This window comes from Bombina bombina, chromosome 11 (genome assembly GCF_027579735.1).
Source record: "Bombina bombina isolate aBomBom1 chromosome 11, aBomBom1.pri, whole genome shotgun sequence".
NCBI lineage: Eukaryota > Metazoa > Chordata > Amphibia > Anura > Bombinatoridae > Bombina > Bombina bombina.
Window position 1 is genome coordinate 23,860,530 of NC_069509.1, and position 25,191 is coordinate 23,885,720.

The 25,191-nt window shown below is 36.5% G+C and overlaps 1 protein-coding gene across 1 annotated transcript; it reads left to right on the forward strand.

Annotated features, from left to right (window-relative positions):
* Nucleotides 1-367: 367 nt before the first annotated feature.
* Nucleotides 368-23,640, forward strand: LOC128641770 (butyrophilin subfamily 3 member A2). The gene is made up of 3 exons (XM_053694293.1): nucleotides 368-526; nucleotides 19,405-19,758; nucleotides 23,202-23,640. Exons 1-3 carry the CDS (start codon nucleotides 463-465, stop codon nucleotides 23,387-23,389), a joined length of 606 nt encoding a protein of 201 aa, XP_053550268.1. The 5' UTR covers nucleotides 368-462; the 3' UTR covers nucleotides 23,390-23,640.
* Nucleotides 23,641-25,191: the final 1,551 nt, after the last annotated feature.

The following is a 25,191-nucleotide window of genomic DNA, read 5'->3' on the forward strand; positions in this document are numbered from 1 at the left end:
ACTCTCTCTCTCTCTCTCTATATATATATATATATAAATCATGTGTATGTACAAGTCTCTCTATATATAATCATGTACAACTCTCTATATACTTGCTAGATAAGTGTGAGTGCCACATCCTATTCTGCACAGTGTAACCTTTGCTATTTACATGCTGATCTGGTTCATGCAGTTGCAAGAAAACAAAGCTAAAGTATATGACATTGGACAAGATGTATTTGCTGTAGGTAACGCCTCCTTGTCACTTACTATCAACCCGTGATTGGTCATTAGGTTGGGGTTGTTACAGAATGTGCAGCTGCTTTAGATCACTCAGAGCTACTTTCAGTAGAAAATTGTAATCCACAAAAACATAATTGTTCTGTCTTCTAACTTCTATATTTTCCCCCTGGCATATAATACTCTGTGCTAACAACGTTCTTCTTCATCTGCACAGATCCCATTGCGGTACCCAGTAATCTCATGATGAATATGGGGTTAACAGGCTATCATCTTCCCTTGGTCCTGTGTCTGATCATCAGAAAAGGTGAGTCATTTGGACCTTCATTTTTCTGGTCTGGATGTTTTTGTTGAGGAAGATTACCTACACACCCAGGGTTAGAATAAGTCTTAGTAAATAGTGTTTTTTAGTGAAAAGCTATTTACTATTTAAAGCAGTTTATACATTTCTCTTTACCTCCCTCATATTCTTGCTCGAATTTCTCATTTTCTCTCTCTCTGTTTCTCTGTCTCTCAATCTCTGTCTCTCTCTCTCTCTCTCTCTCTCTCTCTTTCCCCTCTCTCTCTCTCTCTCTCTTTCCCTCTCTCTCTCTCTCTCTCTCTCTCTCTGTTTCTCTGTCTCTCAATCTCTGTCTCTCTCTCTCTCTCTCTCTCTCTTTCCCTCTCTCTCTCTCTCTCTCTTTCTTTCTCTCTCTTTCAGTCTCTCTATCTCTTTCTTTCAGTCTCTCTCTCTCTTTCAGTCTCTCTCTCTCTTTCAGTCTCTCTCTCTCTTTCAGTCTCTCTCTTTCAGTCTCTCTCTCTCTTTCAGTCTCTCTCTTTCTTTCAGTCTCTCTCTCTCTTTCAGTCTCTCTCTCTCTTTCAGTCTCTCTCTTTCTTTCAGTCTCTCTCTCTCTTTCAGTCTGTCTCTCTCTTTCAGTCTCTCTCTTTCAGTCTCTCTCTCTCTTTCAGTCTCTCTCTCTCTTTCAGTCTCTCTCTCTCTTTCAGTCTCTCTCTTTCAGTCTCTCTCTTTCAGTCTCTCTCTTTCAGTCTCTCTCTTTCAGTCTCTCTCTCTCTTTTAGTCTTTCTCTCTCTCACTCTCTTACTCTCTCTTGCTCTCTTTAACGCTCTCTCTTACTCTCTCTTTCACTCTCTCTCTCTTTAATTATCTTTCTTTCATTCTCTTTCTTTCATTCTTTCTCACTCTTTCATCCTCTCTCTCTTTCTCTCTCACTCTCTCTTTCTCTTTCTCTCTCTCGCGCTCTTTCTCTCTCTCACTTTTGCATTGTTTTTGCATTGTTTTACAAAACTGCAACACACTCTAAAAACCTCTTGAGTGTGATTGTCTCCTTTGCTGTGAGCCATTAAAGACATATGAATTAAATCCTACTTTGATCAAGCAATCATTGCGTAGCATGTTACATCTTGAGATTTTGGGGATCCTGCTGGATATACTTGATCCTTGTAGCTGAGGGAAAAAAATATTAGCTAAAATACAGAAAAAAGCAAGGAAAATAAATCATGATTTTTGTTGTTGTTGATATTTTGAGCTATACAATGCCAGCCGTATACAGGCTGTTTAGACACTTGCGTGGTAATGACATAGCGATAGGATGTTATGCATACAGAGGTATTCAATTGCAGAAATTGCAGAAAAAGTATTTATAATACATTTAACAGAAATGTAACAATGTGTACAATGAGGTGCTCATTTTAAAAAAAAAAAAATAAACATAACAATTTAAAAACAATTGCACCATTTCTGTTGCAAGATTGGGAGTAAATATATTCTGTAAAAAGAGAATTTTGCATCCCTTTTTCTGCATTCCGGTTAAACATAATTTCTGTATGAAGACACCTTAAAGGACATAAGGGTATAAAGAAATTGTTGTGACAGGTTATTGCACTGCCGCTTGCATATAACTCAAAGCAAATGCTTTAAACACATAGTTAAAGTCAGCATCAGAGCATCAATGCACTACTAGTAGTTAGCAGAACACCTCAGGTGAGCCAGTGACAAGAAGCATATGTGTGTAGCCACCAATCTATATAGAGAGAGATGCACTCAACCGGGAATGAAAAAACGGTGCATTAGTTTGTTCTTTGGTTAGACTCTACCCGGGAGAATTGTCTTTTAGCGTAATTGTGCCTTAAACAGAGTAGAACGTTTCTGACATCCAGCCTGAAAAGGTGGGTCCAGCCCTCAAATACCAGGCAATCCTCCTCTGAATGAGGGACAACCCCAGATGGTCATTTCAGCCTCTGTCAGGTGCATCCATATACCTCTAGGAACATTGGGAAGGGAGTCCATGTTTGGTTTCCCCATCACCCTTAGGGAGACTGTCCCCAGTGTGATAACATCAATATACACAGAAACTCACCCAGGACTGGACAATGGCTCAGTAGCTTGTTCTTTGGTGGGTCACCTGAGCAGTCTCCCAGTAGCTGCTCCTAAGCCAATATAGGTTTGCTTCTCAACAAAAGATACCAATTGTAATTTATTTTATGTCATTGTTCTATCTAAATCATGAGAATTTTATTCTGACTTTCATGTTCCCTTAAAGGGACACTGAACTCAACTTTTTTCTTTTGTGATTCAGATAGAGCATGTAATTTTAAGCAACATTCTAATTTACTCCTCTTATCAATTTTTCTTTGTTCTTTTGCTATCTTTATTTGAAAAAGAAGGCATCTAAGCATTTTTTTCGGTTCAGCATTCTTGACAGCACTTTTTTATTGGTGGATTAATTTATCCACCAATCAGCAAGAACAACCCAGGTTGTTCACCAAAAATGAGCCGGCATCTAAACTTACATTCTTGCATTTCAAATAAAGATACAAAGAGAATGAAGGAAATTTGATAATAGGAGTAAATTAGAAAGTTGCTTAAAATTTCATGCACTATTTCAATCACGAAAGAAAATATTTGGGTTCAGTGTCCCTTTAAGTGGACTCATGTGATTCCTTTTTTTCTATTACTCATCCATACACATTAATATTTATTGTTCCTGCGTGCACCGGGTAAATCACAATTACACACAAAAGAAAAAATTCTATAATAAATAGCAGTTTTTCACTTCACATTAGCTAAAGTAAGAAAAAAACAGCATAATACAAAATGCCATATTATTAATTCAATATCACTGATGGCTGCCAGTGCATAATGAGTTTAAATGCAGTTTTTCCAGTTAACCAATAATGGGCTAGATTATGAATATAGTGCAATTAGCTCTCCTACTCGAGTGATTACATTGCTAGATAAAGGTTTTTTGCACATTTGCTCTCGTATTATGAGTTGAAAGTAAAAAGTTTGCGCTCAAGTGAAAACCTGGCACATGCAAAAATGCTATGACAAACGCATTACCTTCTTCTCCCATAGACTTCAATGGAGCACAAAAACTGTAAAAAAACAAACAAAATACAAACACCCATACTTACTACCCCGACCGCGTATATTCAAGAGCGATAAACCCGACAATATTTCACATTCCAATGATCTTCGCATAGAATAGTATATTCTATTTATTCATAAATACATAAATCATGTCGTCAGCTGACAGTAATCAGTATAGGAGATATATATATTCTTACATGGAGCATATACTGACATAACGTTATATATTAACATGCAATCAATATGTATAGCGATGTGAAATTATGTTTACAGGGGGAATATAAAATAGTCAACAAAGAATAAAGGAAGAAAAAAGAAAGAAAAAGATTTTTTTTTAATAATAATAATAATGGTATAAGTATGTGCCTATGTATAAAGGGTGTGGAATATACTATGTAATTGACTATATGAAATTACACTTTAAAAAAAAAAATGATAATGTGTCTGAATTTAGTAGAGTATTTAACGTTTTGAAGTGCATTATAATTTTCATTTCAAATGTTTTTCTTTCCATGGTGTTTTTGAAGTTGCCTCTGATAATCTTGATTTTGAGGTTTTGGATGGAGTGGTCAGGTTGGGTGAAATGGTGACCAACAGGGGAACAGCATCTTGTTTCACAGTGATTTTTGATTGAGTGTCTGTGTAAGTTCATCCGAAGGTGCAGTAAAAACTCCTTAATGCAGCCCCATTGATTCCTATGGGGAAATAAAAGATATGTCTACACCTAACACCCTAACATGAACCCCGAGTCTAAACACCCCTAATCTTACACTTATTAACCCCTAATCTGCCGAACCCGACATCGCCGACACCTGCATTATATTATTAACCCCTAATCTACGCTCCGGACACCGCCGCCACCTACATTATATGTATTAACCCCTAATCTGCTGCCCCCAACATCGCCGACACCTACATTATAATTATTAACCCCTAATCTGACTTCCCCAATGTCGCTGACACCTACATTATATTTATTAATGCCTAATCTGCCACCCCCAACGCCGCCGCCACTATATTAATATTTATTAACCCCTAATCTGCCACCCCCAACATCGCTACCACTATATTAAAGTTATTAACCCCTAAACCTAAGTCTAACCCTAAACCTAACACCCACTAACTTAAATATAATTTAAATAAATCTAAATAAATATTCCTATAATTAACTAAATTATTCCTATTTAAAACTAAATACTTACCTATAAAATAAACCCTAAGCTAGCTACAATATAACTAATAGTTACATTGTAGCTAGTTTAGGGTTTATTTTTATTTTACAGGCAAGTTTGTATTTATTTAAACTAGGTAGAATAGTTATTAAATCGTTATTAACTATTTAATAACTACCTAGCTAAAATAAATACAAAAGTACCTGTAAAATAAAACCTAACCTAAGTTACAATAACACCTAACACTACAATATAATTAAATACATTTACTAAATTAAATACAATTAAATAAATTACATACAATTAGCTAAATTAAATTAAATTAGCAAAAGTACAAAAAACAAACAAACACTAAATTATAGAAAATAATAAACAAATTACAGATATTTAAACTAATTACACCTAATCTAATAGCCCTATTAAAATAAAAAAGCCCCCCCAAAATAAAAAAAAACCCTAGCCTAAACTAAACTACCAATAGCCCTTAAAAGGGCCTTTTGCGGGGCATTGCCCCAAAGTAATCAGCTCTTTTACCTGTAAAAAAAATACAAACAACCCCCCAACATTAAAACCCACCACTCACACAACCAACCCCCAAAATAAAATACTATCTAAAAAAAAACTTAGCTCCCCATTGCCCTGAAAAGGGCATATGGATGGGCATTGCCCTTAAAAGGGCAGTTAGTTCTTTTGCCGCCCAAAGTCCCTAACCTAAAAATAAAACCCACCCAATACACCCTTAAAAAATCCTAATACTAGCCCCGTGAAGATCGACTTACCGGGAGACGTCTTCATCCAAGCCGGGCCGAAGTCCTCAATGAAGCCAGGAGAAGTCCTCCAGATGGGCAGATATCTTCATCCAGACGGCATCTTCTATCTTCATCCATCCGGCGCAGAGCGGGTCCATCTTGAAGACATCCGACGCAGAGCATCCTCTTCTGCCGACGGACTAACGACGAATGAAGGTACCTTTAAGTGACATCATTCAAGATGGCATCCCTTAGATTACGATTGGCTGATAGAATTCTATCAGTCAATCGGAATTAAGGTAGAAAGAATCCTATTGGCTGATGCAATCAGCCAATAGGATTGAGCTCGCATTCTATTGGCTGATTGGAACAGCCAATAGGATTGAACTTCAATCCTATTGGCTGATTGCATCAGCCAATAGGATTTTTTCTACCTTAATTCCGATTAGCTGATAGAATTCTATCAGCCAATCAGAATCTAAGGGACGCCATCTTGGATGACGTCACTTAAAGGAACCGTCATTCAGTAAGAAGACTTTGTTTGAAGAGGATGCTCCTAGTCGGATGTCTTGAAGATGGACCTGCTCCGCGTCGGATGGATGAAGATAGAAGATGCCGTCTGGATGATGACTTCTGCCTGTCTGGAGGACCACTTCGCCCGGCTTGGATGAAGACTTCTCCCGGTTTCGTTGAGGACTTCGGCCCGGTTGGATGAAGACTTCTGCTGCTTCCTTGAGGATGGATGTCCGTGTATTGGGTGGGTTTTATTTTTTAGATTAGGGTTTGGGCCGCAAAAGAGCTAACTGCCCTTTTAAGGGTAATGCCCATCCAAATGCCCTTTTCAGGGCAATGGGGAGCTTAGGTTTTTTTAGTTAGTATTTTATTTGGGGGGTTGGTTGTGTGGGTGCCTGGTGGTGGGTTTTACTGTTGGGGGGGTTGTTTGTATTTTTTTTTACAGGTAAAAGAGCTGATTACTTTGGGGCAATGCCCCGCAAAAGGCCCTTTAAAGGGCTATTGATAGTTTAGTTTAGGCTAGGGTTTTTTTTTATTTTGGGGGACTTTTTTATTTTGATAGGGCTATTAGATTAGGTGTAGTTAGTTTAAATATCTTGTAATTTGTTTATTATTTTCTGTACTTTAGTGGGGGAGTTTTTGTACTTTAGCTAATTTAAGTTAATTTATTTAATTGTTGTTAATTTAGTTAATTTATTTAATTATAGTGTAGTGTTAGGTGTTATTGTAACTTAGGTTAGGATTTATTTTACAGGTACTTTTGTATTTATTTTAGCTAGGTAGTTATTAAATAGTTAATAACTATTTAATAACTATTCTACCTTGTTAAAATAAATGCAAACTTAGCTGTAAAATAAAAATAAACCCTAAGATAGCTACAATGTAACTATTAGTTATATTGCAGCTAGCTTAGGGTTTATTTTATAGGTAAGTATTTAGTTTTAAATAGGAATTATTTAGTTAATGATAGGAATTTTTATTTAGATTTATTTAAATTATATTTAAGTTAGGGGGTGTTAGGGTTAGGGTTAGACTTAGGTTTAGGGGGTTAATACATTTAGTATAGTGGTGGCGACGTTGGGGGCGGCAGATCAGAGGTTAATAAATGTAGGTAAGTGGCGGCGATGTTAGGGACGGCAGATTAGGGGTTAATAATATTTAACGAATATTTGCGAGGCAGGAGTGTGGCGGTTTAGGGGTTAATATGTTTATTATAGTGGCGGCGAAATTGGTGGCAGACGATTAGGGGTTAATAAATATAATGTAGGTGTCGGCGATGTCAGGGGCGGCAGATTAGGGGTTAATAAGTGTAAGATTAGGGGTGTTTAGACTCGGGGTTCATTTTAGGGTGTTAGGTGTAAACATACATTTTATTTCCCCATAGGAATCAATGGGGCTGCGTTACTGAGTTTTACACTGCTTTTTTGCAGGTATTAGACTTTTTCTCAGCCGGCTCTCCCCATTGATTCCTATGGGGAAATTGTGCACGAGCACGTACGACCAGCTCACCGCTGACTTAAGCAGCGCTGGTATTGGAGTGTGGTAAGGAGCATAATTTTGCTCATCGCTCACTTCTTGCCCTTTAACACCGGGTTTGTAAAAACCTGTAATACGTAGGTCCTTTAATGTGCATTAACCTGACCCTATAGAAAAAACTGCTTGTTAGCACCGCACAGCCTCTAACGCAAAACTCGTAATCTGGCCGATTGTATGTTAACAAAAAAGTTAAATTAGTATGTAATTTACACAGGAATAAATCAAATTAAATATGCGCAGCGTAAATTGTAATTGTAGTACACTGGATGTGCAAAAATCACACAGAAAAGCGTAATTGTTGTTTTTTTGTAAAATGGACTGAACATGGGCGTTCCATGGGCGTATATGACAATGTCTCACTAATCCCAGCGTAATTCTATAAACATTTTCGCACTGTTTTATATCGCCAACTAAAAGGTGCCAAGCTTTTCTCATATAATACGAACACTTATAACCCCAATAGAAAAACAAATGCATACGACAATATAGGCGAATGTAAGATGCTATAAGCAGAAAGCAGCATAATGTGAGTTATATTGGCTGCAGGATTTTAATTTTAAAGTGCTCCCCCCGCTCCCTGATAACTTCGCACTAAGGAGCAAAGTGTCCCTATCCAGCGAGCTTCATTACTTTTAATAGGAGCCGTCTCACCACTCGCAGGGACAACCCCTTTTTTACGATCATTGCACCGGAGCAGCCCTGCGAGAGTTAGCGAGAAAAAAGTAGGTTTGAGCTGGCGAAGATTATATCATTGAGCCCTTAGTCTTTTATGATTTTTCATATCCCTTCCAGATTTATATAGATAGATAGATAGATAGATAGATAGATAGATAGATAGATAGATATTTTACAGGAACAGTATCATATAGCTATAGAAATATGTATTTAATAATAAAAAGTACATTATATGTGTTTTGCACATTGGGTTTCACGATTTAGATTTAATAGGGTCGGGTTAATGCACATAAAATCGTAGTTATTGAAATATGAAATATTTATAATTATTATACATACTGTAAAATATTCTAAATAATCTGTAGAATATATCTATATATTTTACAGTACTTTTTAATAATTTTTAAAATATTTTATATTTAATATTTCAACAACGTGCGCAACAGTTAGCGCTTCACTCATAATCAAAACCAATATTAGTTCAAAATGACCCTGAGCCTACGTAAGTAAGTGTGCTCTAATAGAAAAGACCTACGTTTCATACCAGCAGACCAAGAGAAAGAGGTATATTTGATAACGTACGTAGAATCATGAAAGTCTCCCTTTAAGCTCCATACCTCTTTAACGTGATCTGAACAGTTACACAAAAGATAGCAGAAAATTAAGATTTGAATTGTTTAAAAAAAATGTAAAAGCTCACAAAAAGCCAAAGTTTTGTCTGTTCATAGATTTTTTTAACACAATCATGAGAATTTTGATCAGACTCAGTGGTAATCTTATTTATTTCATAATTTCTTGGAATCAATTTCATAATATTTCAGTTTAATTTCTTAAGTATAATAATAATAATAGAGATCAGAGATTTGTTTTCAACATTAAAGGGACAGTCTAGTCAAAATTAAACTTTCATGATTCAGATAGGGCATGCAATTTTAAACAACTTTCCAATTTACTTCTATTATCTAATTTGCTCAATTCTTTAGATATCCTTTGTTGAAGAAATAGCAATGCACATATGTGAGCCAATCACACAAGGCCTCTAGGTGCAGCAACCAATCAGCAGCTACTGAGCATATCTAGATATGCTTTTTAGCAAGTGATATCAAGAGAATGAAGCAAATTAGATAATAGAAGTAAATTAGAAAGTTGTTTAAAATTACATGCTCTTTCTAAATCGCGAAAGACAAAAATTGGCTTTCATGTCCCTTTAAATACTTAAAATACCTTATACTGAAGAGAATGATTGTTAACAGTGAAAATGGCATTTGAAATAAATGAGAACTTCTGTTTGTTCACATACAAGTTGGAATGTTGTTTTGTATTAAATGCATTAAAGCATAAAAATCCTGTTTTTTAAACCCCATGAAGATAATTTACACTGATAAACGATAATTTTAACTTGGTTCTCAAGGAACAACTAAATTTGGGTTGTCAAATGTTCTTGCCAAGAACTTATAGGGGCATATATATAGGCTCGTCAGAAACAGAAGTTATGAAGCAGCGGTCTAAAGACCGTTGCTCCATAACCTGTCCGCCTGCTCTGAGGCCGCGGACAGAAATCAACCCGATCGAATACGACCGGGTTGATTGACACCCCTGCTAATGGCTGATTGGCCACAAATCTGCAGGGGGTGGCATTGCACCAGCAGTTCACAAGATCTGCTGGTGCAATGATAAATGCCTACAGCGTAAGCTGTCGGCATTTATCGATGTGCGGCGGACATGATACGCTACTTCGTATAATGTCCGATCACACATTGATAAATACGCCCCATAATCTCAAACTGAATGGTAGTAGGTTTAGGATTAAAGTGTAGAAGCGCTTCTTCACAGAAAGGGTGTTTGATTTATAGAATAATCTTTATTTATAGGTGGTAAAGACACTGTGGGAACTGTAGCAAGGACTGTCCTTTGTAGTTGGGATCAGACTGAAATGCTTCTTGGTGAAAAGAACAATTGAGCTAAAATAGACTGCTACTAGGTGGGAACTTGCCATAGAACAAGCTACTGAGCTGTTGTTCCTTCCTGGTTGAGCGCTTCTCTTTCTTATGTAGGGGACTCAAGCGTCCCTGTGATAAGCATAAGACTTCCCTACACACTTATACTTTATAGGAATTAGGGACAGAATTGATGAGTTTATGGATTACACAGATTTTCAGCTATGTATAATGTGAGAGGCTTTTTAAAACTAGCATTATATTTATTTTTTTCAAGTAACTTACATACATATTATTATTATTATTATTCTTTATTTATAAAGTGCCAACAGATTCTGCAGTGCATATTCAATAAAGTAAGATTACTTGGAAATGTTGCTAATTTTAACATTTTTTCAATTAACATGTCCTATACTTAAGAAAAGTAAATGCTGAAATAGTAAATATTGAAATGTGCATTTTATATTTATATAACATATATTAACTTAACAGAATGTAGCTCAATAGAGCAAAAATTAGATTGGTAATCATGTATTAAATATTGTGAAATATGTTGCTCACTCTAACATTCAATATATAAATATTTCCTATATTTGTTTAAAAAAACATAGGTTACATCATAAATTATATATATTAATATATGCAATTTATATTTATTTGGCATATTACAAAAACCATAAATAGTAAAAAATGTATCAATTGTGTTTAATTTATTCATTAAATATTAGGTAATGTGTTGTTCATTATGACGTTATATATCAATTTTCCCTTTAATGTTTTATTGAACATATTTTGTATCCTGAAATAATATATATTATTGTAATGATCAATTCGTATTTATATAACTTTACATAAAGCCATAATAGATTTAAAATATTTGTATATCCTGAAGTAGCATATACAGTATATTAAAATACTATGCATTTCATATTTATATAACATATAACATCAAAGAAAAAATAAGGATCTAAAAAATATATATAATAAATAATTTATTACATATTTTCAAATATATTTGAGTGTATTGCTATTTTAGCTAAAAAATATAATGGAATATGGCTTAGTTTGTCATTAATTAACTTAAAAGTATATATCAATGTTATATTGGTAGCAAATTATTTTATAATAAATCTTCAACATTTTTTATGGTGAACATTATTTTAAACATTAAATATATCAGTCTGTCATTAATCACGAACAACTAGATTATGAGTTTTGTGCTAAACATGGTGCCGTAACTAACGGCAAAAAAAGTTGCGTTATTTTACTCTCCATATCGCTGCCATTACAAGTTACTGAAAAGCCTCATTGTGCATGTGATATGGTGGCGTTAAGCTCCATATCGCACAATAGCCAAGGGCTGCTTTGACGTGCTTGTGCACGCTTTCCAAATTGACATCAATGGGGGTGAAAAATCTCTGTAACGCAACCCTATTGATGTTTATGGGGAAAAAAAAGTTAAGTTTAAACCTAACACCCTAACATAAACCCCAACTCTAAACCACCCTAATCTGCCGCCCAGACATCGCTGACACCTAAATAAAGTTATTAACCCCTAATCTGCTGCTCCCGACATCGCCAACACTAATAAAAGTTATTAACCCCAATTCCACCGCTCCCCGACATCACTGCCACTATAATAGTTATTAACCCCTAATCTGTCGCTCCCCGACAACGCTGTCACTATAATAAAGCTATTAACCCCTAATCCGCCGCTCCCCGACATTGCCAACACTATAATAAAGCTATTAACCCCTAAATCTCCGGCTTCCCACATCTCCGCAACTAAATAAACCTATTAACCCCTAAACCTCCGGCCTCCCACATCTCCGCAACTAAATAATCCTATTAACCCCTAAACCGCAGGCTCCTCACATTGCAAAACTCTACATTAAACTATTAACCCCTAAACCTAACAACCCCCTAACTTTAAAATTACAATATAAATATATTTAAATAAATAAAAACTTACCTTTGAAATAAAAAAACTAACTTTAAACTATAAATTATCCTAACATAATTATTCTAATAAAATTAAAAAAACTACCAATTAAAAAGCTAAATTACCAATTTAAAAAACCTAACACTACGAAAAAAAATAAAAATCTAAAATTACAAAAAATAATTCTAAATTGTTCAAAACAAATAGGATTTCAGAAGCTCTCATCCTATTGGCTGATTTGAATTTGAAGAATCAAATCAGCCAATATGAATGCAAGGTATGCCATTTTGAACGGCTACCTTGCATTGAAGCTTCAGTCTTCGGCGGGGACCGTATGAAAAAGGTGCTTCGTGCTGGATGTTTTTGCCGGGATGAAGATAGAAGACGCCCCCACAATGGATGAAGATGTCGGCCGCCTGGATGAAGCGGATGTCCCGACTTCAGCAACCGTGAGTAGATATTCTGGGGTTAGTGTTAGGTATTTTTTCTATTTTTTGGGTTGTTTTTTTTTTTGATTAGGGTTTGGGCAATTTGAAAAAGAGCTAAATGCCCTCTTAAGGGCAATAAAAAAGAGCTGAATGCCTTTTTAAGAGCAATGCCCATGCAAATGCCTCTTTAGAGGCAATAGGTAGCTTAGGTTTTTTATTTAGAGTTAGGTTTTTTAATTTTGGGGGGTTGGTTGGGTGGTGGGTTTTATTGTTTGGGGGACTTTGTTTTTATTTACAGGTAAAAAAGCTGTTAAGGCAATGCCCTACAAAAGGCCATTTTAAGGGCTAATGGTAGTATATTATAGGCTAAGGGGTGTTTTTATTTTGGGGGGCTTTTTTATTTTTATAGGGCTATTAGATTAGGTGCAATTGTTTTTATTTTTGATCATTTTGTTTATTATTTTTTGTCATCTTAGTGTTTTTTATTTTTCGTAATTTAGTGTTTTTTATTATTTTTTGTAATTTTAGATTTTTTATTTTTTTGTAGTGTTAGGTTTTTTAAATTTCATTTTTTTTTTAAACATCATTTTTTTTTGAGTGCGGCATTAATGTTGCGTTACAGGCTAAAATGCTTGCTGTATAGCTATACCGACACGACTTGTAATGGCTGCGTTACTGCCATTATGCTGAAATTGCCATTTTGTCAGCGTTAAAAGCCATAATGCAAAACTCGTAATCTATCTGTATGACAATTTAGATATTGAAAACAATTCCTGATGAGCTAAGGACTTTGTCTGTCAAAATTATTATTAAGTGTGATACAAAAACTATTATAAACATAAAATAAATTCAAAGGGGCATATTTATCAGTGCGAGCGGACATGATACAATGTAGCGTATCATGTCCTCCGCACATCGATAAATGCCGACATTATACGCTGTCTGCATTTATCATTGCACCAGCAGTTCTTATGATAGGGGGCGTCAATCAACCCGATCGTATTCGATTGGGTTGATTTCTGTCCGCGACCTCAGAGCAGGCGGACCAGTTATGGAGCAGTGGTCTTTAGACCCCTGCTTCATAGCTTCTGTTTACGGCGAGCCTGAAGGTGATAAATATGCCCCTTTTGTGAAGGAGTATCTCAATTGTGGTGAACTTTTCAACAAGATTTTACTTTTATTAACTTGTTTTATTAAATCTAGGTCATTATCATTTTTTAACCCCTTAAGGACCACAGCACTTTTCCATTTTCTGTCCGTTTGGGACCAAGGCTATTTTTACATTTCTGCAGTGTTTGTGTTTAGCTGTAATTTTCCTCTTACTCATTTACTGTACCCACACATATTATATACCATTTTTCTCGCCATTAAATGGACTTTCTAAAGATACCATTATTTTCATCATATCTTATAATTTACTATAAAAAAAATTATAAAATATGAGGAAAAAATGGAAAAAAACACACTTTTTCTAACTTTGAACCCCAAAATCTGTTACACATCTACAACCACCAAAAAACACCCATGCTAAATAGTTTCTAAATTTTATCCTGAGTTTAGAAATACCCAATGTTTACATCTTCTTTACTTTTTTTGTAAGTTATAGGGCAATAAATACAAGTAGCACTTTGCTATTTCCAAACCACTTTTTTTCAAAATTAGCGCTAGTTACATTGGGACACTGATATCTTTCAGGAAAACCTGAATATCCCTTGACATGTATATATTTTTTTTTTAGAAGACATCCCAAAGTATTGATCTAGGCCCATTTTGGTAAATTTCATGCCACCATTTCACTACCAAATGCGATCAAATAAAAAAAATTGTTCACTTTTTCACAAATTGTTTCACAAACTTTAGGTTTCTCACTGAAATTATTTACAAACAACTTGTGCAATTATGGCATAAATGGTTGTAAATATTTCTCTGGGATCCCCTTTGTTCAGAAATAGCAGACATATATGGCTTTGGCATTGCTTTTTGGTATTTAGAAGGCCGCTAAATGCCACTGCGCACCACACGTGTATTATGCCCAGCATTGAAGGGGTTAATTAGGGAGCTTGTAGGCAGCTTGTAGGGTTAATTTTAGCTTTAGTATAATGAAGTAGACAACCCAAAGTATTGATCTAGGCCCATTTTGGTATATTTCATGCCACCATTTCACCGCCAAATGCGAACAAATAAAAAAAGCGTTATATTTTTCACAATTTTAGGTTTCTCACTGAAATTATTTACAAACAGCTTGTGCAATTATGGCATAAATGGTTGTAAAAGCTTCTCTGGGATCCCCTTTGTTTAGAAATAGCAGACATATATGGCTTTGACTTTGCTTTTTGGTAATTAGAAGGCAGCTAAATGCCGTTGCGCACCACATGTGTATAATGCCCAGCATTGAAGGGGTTAATTAGGGAGCTTGTAGGGAGCTTGTAGGGTTAATTTTAGCTTTTGTATAATGTAGTAGACAACCCAAAGTATTGATCTAGGCCCATTTTGGTATATTTCATGCCACCATTTCACCGCCAAATGTGATCAAATAAAAAAAAAGTTCACTTTTTCACAGATTTTTTAACAAACTTTAGGTTTCTCACTGAAATTATTTATAAACAGCTTGTGCAATTATGGCACAAATTGTTGTAAATGCTTATCTTGGATCCCCTTTGTTCAGAAATAGCAGACATATATGGCTTTGGCGTTGCTTTTTAGTATTTAGAAGGCCTCTAAATGCCGCTGCGCACCACACATGTATTATGCCCAGCAGTGAAGGGGTTAATTAGGAAGCTTGTAGGGAGCTTGCAGGGTTAATTTTAGCTTTAGTGTAGGTATCAACCTCCCACATGACACATCACACCCCCTGATCCCTCCCAAACAGCTCTCTTCCCTCCCCCACCCCACAATTGTCCCCGCCATCTTAAGTACTGGCAGTAAGTCTGCCAGTACTAAAATAAGAGTTTTTTGGGGATTTAAAAAAAAAAAATAATAATAATAATTCTGCTCTGTAGGATCCCCCCTTAGCCCCCAACCTCCCTGATCCCCCCAAACAGCTCTCTAACCCCCCTCTCTGCCTTATTATGCGCCATATTGGGTACTGGCAGCTGTCTGTTTGAAATCAAATATGTTTTTTATTAAATTTTATTATTTTATTATTTTAAAAATACTATTTTCTGTAGTGTAGCTGCCCCCCCTCAACCCCCAACCTCCCACCCTCCCAGATCGTTAAAATGTGTAATGTTCCACCCTCTCTCCCACCAAGTACCACCTTACAGTTGTTCCAGTTGTTCCATAGTGTAGGGTTCCCACCTGCCCGCGCGCACCCGCTCATGTGCACACGCGCCCACGCGCACGCTCACGTGCACCCCCGCGTGCACTCGATCCCACCCCCCTTCCCCACCGATGGCCGCCCACCCGCCTCCCTGGATCAGCTCCCACCCACCAACGAACATGGCTATTGATGGCCGATGCAGAGAGGGCCACAGGGTGGCTCTCTCTGCATCGGACGGCTAAAAAATGTTATAGCAGAATGCCTCAATATCGAGGCATCACTGCTATAACATGAAAGCAGTTGGAAGTGATCAGGATCGCTTCCACTGCTTTGAAAGACCAACGACGTACGGGGTACGTCCTTGGTCATTAACTGCATTTTTTTGCAGGACGTACCCCATAAGTCGTTGGTCGTTAAGGGGTTAAACGTTCAATATGAATATTATGTCAGGTTAAGTATTATGCACATTTTAGCTAATCTTGGAAGCAGTCAGATCTATAGGTTAGGAAAGAACAATCTCCAGGCTTAATTTGAACAGAACTAAACGCCCAATTGATGGGTCGGTGGTAAGTGCTGTAACTATTGTAAAACCCCTGTTATCCATAACTATTAGGATTCATAGTACATAAGTGAAACGTATTTCTCATTATACAGGAGATTGTGCTTTTTCTTTGAATAAGTGTTTACTGTGCAGTACATTATTTGTGTCACAGTGTGAAAGAAATAAGTACAAATATGAAACACATAAATAAAATCTATGTGTGAGTATAAAGTATATGGGAAAGTTAATGGGTAGAAAACATTTGTTTTTAACAAATCATTTTTCAAGGAAAAAAATATTAGTTTAATCTAATATTTAGTGATGAGGTTACTTGTTAACGAAAATCTGTTCATCTGCTATTTTCTTCAAAACAGCAAAGAAGCAGCTGGACAGCAGATTAAAGTTAAATAAAATTAAAGTAGTAGCTAGTGCTGCATGCCATTAAAAGCACAACCCCCCACCCCTTTCTTCTTATTTCTTTTTTTTATTGGTTCAGTACAAGTGGAGCATTAATTTATCGTTATTACAATGGCTGGTTATTGCTACCACAAGGTAGCGGTAGCAATTAGCGCTTAGAAAATGAATCAGAGATCAGATTTCTGGTTAATTTTATAAATATGCCCCAAATGCAACTAAAATGCAGTGTAGTGCATTTTATTAAAAAAATAACAATTGCAGCGTCTTTATTTTTTAATAAAATAACTGCACTAGGCAGCATTTTGGGGATAAAGTAGGGGAGGGGGAGTGCTGCCACCACTGCGCTACTTACCCCTGCGTTGTGTGAGTTCTCATGCCGTGTCTCAGGGCATCAGAAAGAGGCTCCCATCGGAACCTATGTAAGCGCACTCTTGAGCGCAATGCTTCCCAGCTCTTGTTCGCATCGCTTTCAACTTGTAATACCAGCGCACATTAGCATGCGCTGATATTACTAAGTGGAGCACTAATATCCCTTTCAAGAAAGCGATATTTAGAGCTCCACTTGTAATCTGACCCATGTTGTGTGTGCAGACGTTTGGTTATGTGGCATGTAACTGCTGATATATACTGTGCATATATAAACATTTATTGTGTATAGACCTTTTGTAATGCTGCACTTAATTGCTGATATACATAATAGATTTATTGTGTTTGCAGACCTTTTGTAATGCTGCACTTAATTGCTGATATACATAATAGATTTATTGTGTGCAGACCTTTTGTAATGCTGCACTTAATTGCTGATATACATAATAGATTTATTGTGTTTGCAGACCTTTTGTAATGCTGCACTTAATTGCTGATATACATAATAGATTTATTGTGTGCAGACCTTTTGTAATGCTGCACTTAATTGCTGATATACATAATAGATTTATTGTGTGCAGACCTTTTGTAATGCTGCACTTAATTGCTGATATACATAATAGATTTATTATGTGCAGACCTTTTGTAATGCTGCACTTAATTGCTGATATACATAATAGATTTATTGTGTTTGCAGACCTTTTGTAATGCTGCACTTAATTGCTGATATACATAATAGATTTATTGTGTGCAGACCTTTGGTAATGCTGCACTTAATTGCTGATATACATAATAGATTTATTGTGTGCAGACCTTTTGTAATGCTGCACTTAATTGCTGATATACATAATAGATTTATTGTGTGCAGACCTTTTGTAATGCTGCACTTAATTGCTGATATACATAATAGATTTATTGTGTGCAGAACTTTTGTAATGCTGCACTTAATTGCTGATATACATAATAGATTTATTGTGTGCAGACCTTTTGTAATGCTGCACTTAATTGCTGATATACATAATAGATTTATTGTGTGCAGACCTTTGGTTATGCAGCACTTAATTACTGATATATATACTCTGCATAAAGATTTATTGTGGGTGCAGACGTTTGGTTATGCAGCATGTGATTGCTGATATATACTGTGCATATATAGATATTTATTGTGTGCACAGACAGACTAACATAGTAGATGAGGTTGAAAAAAAGACTGAAGTCCATCGAGTTCAACCTCTTCAAATCTAATATACATACAAAAAATCTCCAGTTGATCTTAAATTAATCCCATTGAAGGGTGACCCATTTCACACAAGCAATCATATCCCTGAATACTGTTTCTAGCCAGAAATGTATCCAAACCATTTTTAAATGTATCTAAGGTATTGGCATTCACTACCTCCTTTGTTAATGAGTTTCACCATTTTATTGCTATTAAAGTGAAAAAATGTTTTGTTGCTGGAGATTAAATCTCCTTTTGTAATGCAGCATTTAACCCTTTGAGTGCTAATGACGGCTCTGAGCCATCACAGAGTTTCCCACTCTGGTGCTAATGTCGGCTCAAAGCCTTCACTAGCACTCTCCCACCTTGAGGGAGATCTGGGGGCTCCCATCCGCTCCTACCCCGGTGATCGTGACTGTAGAATGACAGGCTTCCCGTTTTGCGTGGTGATGTCACGTGCAATAACGCGATGATGTCACTGCGCAACTTTATTTATACTTAACAATGTTACGTATAGGAGCAGGGGGCATGCTGCTTAGAAGCCTGTATCTCAGGCATCTATGCAGCTACAGACCCCCAAGACCCACCATTGGAAAGGTAATCGCCTAACCTTTCCAACAGTGTGAGTTTTGGGAGTCTGAATTTTTTTAAAAAAGTTAAAAAAAAAATTGTTCAAAAAAATAAAAAAATAAAAAAAAAATCATTAAAAAATCTTAGCACCCAGGTGGGAAAGTGCTTAGCACTCAAAGGGTTAATTACTGATATATATTGTGCATATATAAACATTGTGTGTGTAGGCCTTTGGTTATGCAGCATGTAATTGCTGATATATACTGTGCATATATAGAAATTTTTTGTGTGTGCAGACCTTTTGCAATGCAGCTTTTGACTAATGCTATATAATTTGCAGATGTGTAAAATACTTTACTGTCCCTTTAAACTGGTTTGTCTTGATTTTGTTTGTTATGAACATAAAATGAACATTAGGCTGTTATCCAGTCTTGTGATTGAGACATATATTTGTATTTGTTTTTGATCTATTATTATTGTGAATCTCTCAGTATACAGTCAGTACCCTGTGGATGATGATGAGACAGTAAATGGGATTCTCAACCAACCTGTTTCTTTAAACTGTATATACCTTACCCCAGATAACTGGGACCATAAGGAGGTGCAAGTCATCTGGTTCAAAAACTTTACAGTGAAATTATGGGACTGTATAGTAAAGCAAGAGGAAGCTCCTCTCTGCCAGAGCTCACCGTTCATAGACAGAAGTCAGCTCTCAAATCACATAATGGATGGAAACGTCTCTCTGGAGATACACAAGCTGCAGGCTTCCGATGCTGGACCCTACCAGTGCTGGGTGATGCTCTCTGACTTCTACAAAAGACAATACCTGATGCTCAGGGTACAAGGTGAGGCTGAATATCTATACTCCTGGCTATGTCATTATATAGGGGCATCTAACACCATAAATACAATGATTTGTGCATTAAGGCTAAAGCAGTTAGTAGCTACCTGAAAGCTCTTTAGGGTGAATAATCTCACTGCTCAAATAAACCATTAAAATTATAGACTGATCATATCTTTGTCAGTAGGCAAACCTACAAAATCAGCAGGGGATCAAATATTTTTTCCCTCACTGTATATATATTTATAGGGTCAGAATTGGCCAAATACAGTAAATATAAATATATATACACATATACACACACAGACACATACACATATACACACATGCACACTCACACACACATACACATATACACACACAGACACATACACATACACACACATGCACACTCACACACACAGACACTCACATACATACACAAACACATATACACACACAGACACATATATATACACACAGACACTCACATACATACACAAACACATATACACACACAGACACATATACAAACACACAGGCCCATATTTATCAAGCTCCGAACGGAGCTTGAAGGGCCCGTGTTTCTGGCGAGTCTTCAGACTCGCCAGAAACACAAGTTATGAAGCAGCGGTCTAAAGACCGCTGCTTCATAACCCTGTCCACCTGCTCTGAGCAGGCGGACAGGAATCACCGGAAATCAACCCGATCGAGTACGATCAGGTTGATTAACAGCTCCCTGCTGGCGGCCGATTGGCTGCGAGTCAGCAGGGGACGGCGTTGCACCAGCAGCTCTTGTGAGCTGCTGGTGCAATGTTAAATGCGGAGAGCATATTGCTCTCCGCATTTAGCGAGGTCTTGCGGACCTGATCCGCACTGACGGATCAGGTCCGCAAGACCTTTGATAAATAGGGGCCATTGAGTCAAACAACACACACAGACACATAATCACACACACACATTATACACATTATACACACACAGCCACATATACACAAAGACATATACACACACACACACACACATTATACACATTATACACACACAGCCACATATATACATGCACACAGACACATATATACATGCACACAGACACATATATACATGCACACAGACACATATATACATGCACACAGACACACATGCACACATGCACACAGACACACATATACATGCACACAGACACATATACACACAGACATATACACACACGCACACAGACATATATACACATGCACACAAACATATATACACACACATACAGACACATATACAAACACACAAACACACACACACATATAACACACACAGGCACATATACACACAGACACATATACACATGCACATATACATTATACACACACAGACACATATAACATGCACACAAATTATACACACACAGACACATATACACACAGACATAAACACACACACATACAAATATAACACACACACACATTATACACACACACAAATATATAACACACACACTATACACACACAGACACATATACACACAGATACATATACACATGCACACAGAAACATATACACATAGACACATATACACATACACAAACACATCTGCACATGCACACACACACACACACACACACACATACACATAGACAAAGACACACCTACACACAGACACATATACACACAGACACATATACACATGCACGCACACACATACAGACCCATATACAAACACACACACACATATAACATGCCCACACACACACATTATACACACACAGACACATATACACATAGACAAAGACACACATACACAAAGACACATATACACACAGACACATATACACACAGACACATATACACATGCACACACACAGACCCATATACAAACACACACACACATATAACATGCACACACACACACACACACATTATACACACAGACACATTATACACACAGACACATTATACACACAGACACATATACACACAGACACATATACACACAGACACATATACACACAGACACACATTATGAACACACAGACACATATACACATGCACACAGACACATATACACATGCACACAGACACATATACACATGCACACAGACACATATACACATAGACACAGACACATATACACATAGACACAGACACATATACACACACAGACACATATACACATTCACACAGACACATATACATACACACATATACACATACACACAGACACATATACTCATGCACATAGACACAGACACATATACACATGCACACCGACACATATACAAATACACATATACTCACAGACACACATTATGAACACACAGACACATATACACATGCACACAGACACATATACACACATATACACATACACACAGACACATATACACATGCACACAGACACATATACGCATAGACACAGACACACATACACATGCACACAGACAAATATACACATGCACACAGACACATATACACATATACACGTAGACACAGACACACATACACACAGACACATATACACACGGACACATACACACACGGACACATATACACACGGACACATACACACGGACACATATACACACGGACACATATACACATACACACAGACACATATACACATAGACACATACACATATACACACACACAGACACACATACACATGCACACAGACACATATACACGTAGACACAGACACACATATACACAAGGACACAGACACATATACACACACACATTTTAAAGAAATTAAAAAAGTGAAGACTGTGCTTCCTCATAATGCTGCATGCAAGCACAACTGGAAAACTGACTACTCCATCTTATCCTCAAGCTCCACATAAAAGTGCAAAATTGCTATGCTGTGTTAGAGCTCTTTATTATTGTGGTATTGCTTGTGTAGAACTATGCACCTAACCCCTGTAAAGATGTTTAAGCACTTCATTAATATCAGCTCTAGAGCAGCTATGCCCTACTGGGGTGGCTTCTTGTCGTAGGCTTACCAGATGTGCGAGGGAACTCACCACTTACTGAGAGTTTCAGGGATACACTTTTTTAAAAAAAAGCAGTGACCTCTGCCCATGCGAGGTCTGGGGATAATTTCACTAAATGCTGAAGAGTTTTTGAGAATCAGGTCTATCGTATTAAAGAAAAGATGATGTGATTAGTTATTTTGTATCATTATATTAGTTGTGGGAATAACTAATTCGAGTGTGGGCTTTGATCAGTGTTCCTTTTAAGGCCAGTTTTGTGAGCAACCAGCAGTGCAATTAGCAAACACTACCCAATGCAGACTGCAAGGTGTGGTTCCCTCATTAACTGTTTCACTGCGAGGCCGCTCACAAAACGGACCTTAAAAGGACAAAATAAATTAGAACTTATATTAAAGCCCTGAAATAGAACAGGTCACAATATGATGTAGGGAATTATAGTATCATATGTACAGGATATGAATTTCACCTTTTTCATTTTATTTTCAGATGAACCTAAAGATGATCTGACAATCCAATATGAAGCAAGACAGTCTGTCAATCAACTTGAGACCAATCATTTAAAGAGCGATCTTATTATGGGCGGGTGGCTCTTTACTCTCTTATTGTCTGGATTTATTTTTTATCAAAATTGTTGTATAAGGAATAAAAAGCGGAACTACAGGATCATCATCTGATTCATCCAAAAATTTTATTCATAAAGACGTATCCAAAGAAAATCAAGGATCTGAATCTAAAAAAACTATAAAGCTTCTGAACTAATTTTTATGGGCTAGATTATAAGTGGTGCGCTATTTAGCGCATTCGCTCGAGTGCAAACACAACCAGAAGTAAGCTTTTAACGCACAGGTTATTATAAATGTTTAGGAAATATATATTTAAAAATAAAAAGAACATTTCTTGTATCTGAAGAACATTGGAATGTAAAAATGGCTAACACACTTCGGGTTTCGTGCTGTAGGTCTAACACGGCGTCAGGTTAGCACGCATGATGAATTAGTTATCTAAAGGCGCGGTATGTAAATATTAAATGAAAAATATGTAAACAAATATTAATATAATTATTAATTATTATAGATACTGCAAAAAAAAAGTTATATATTAAGATGATTTATTTGAACGTTTAAGTACATCTATAAAATGATTTAAAATAATTAATATTTTTCAATATTTTATATTTAATAAATACATAACACACCATAATATAACTCATGTCGGGTTTAGGTGCGCAAAACTATTTTTTATGTGTTTTGTGAAAGTTTTTAACCCTTACAATTTACTTCAGGTCTCAAGTTGTGCTAAATATTCTAGCGCAGTTTCGGCTTGCTCTCAAGTGCAAGCTATAATTTACAACTTGGAATACCAGCGCTATTTAGTGCAGTTGCAATCTCCATTGAAAGTATAAGTTGCACTAGAGCAATGCCGTCCGTGCTAACCCTTCTCTGGTAAATGGGATGGACTTGTATTATCAAGTTGATCGCTAATATTAGAGCGGCCCTGCAATACTACTTATCATTAGTGTGTCACTTGTAATCTAGCACATAGTTTTCTAGCATAAATAATATTTGCATCAGAATGCCCATTTACACATCAGTGATTGCATTTGCTCTAAGGTCAGCACAGTGCACCCTCACATTCAAGGCTATCAAAAAAATGTAAAGTTACTGATTGGCAGCATGATGAAGATGCACAGCCATATGATCTACTAAAGATCTAAGTTTTTAGGTTTTGTTTTATTTTAAGGCCAGATCATCACATAACTATACTGAGTCACCTATGTGAGCGTGGTCCCATGTTCAGCCTACAGTCCTAACCTGAAGCTAGTTATGCATTACATTACATTCTAGTGTTCTCCACATAGAAGAAATACATATTTCTGTCTCTCTTTCTCTCTCTCTCTCTCTCTCTCTCTCTCTCTCTTTCTCTCTCTCTCTCTCTCTCTCTCTCTCTGTATATCAGATGTAATTTCGGGTAAAATATACAGTGGATATAAAAAGTCTACACACCCCTGTTAAAATGTCAGGTTTCTGTGATGTAAAAAAATGAGACAAAGATAAATCATTTCAGAACTTTTTCCACCTTTAAAGGGACATTAAACACTAAATACACGCTAGATAGAATGATGCATTCAAAGAAAAGATTAGTCCATGACTAACATGTAGATGTATTTTTTAAAGTTTAATTAGTTGTTTAAAAAGTGACAAACTAAGTGTAAAGTTTTAGTGTCTATAAAACACTGGGAGCTGCCATGTTGTAACTTGTGTTACCTTCTCTGGTGTGGCCAATTAGGGTCAGTTATACATAGGTCATTAGAGTGTGCAGCCAATGGTTGTGCTGGATTTAACAGTGTTCTGCACTTCTATTTCTAACAGGAACTGAAAAGCTCACAATTTCAGAATGGAATTACAGGCAAAGAGGACAAAATAAATAATGAAAGTATATTGCAGAGTTGTTTTATTATATACAATTTATCATTTTA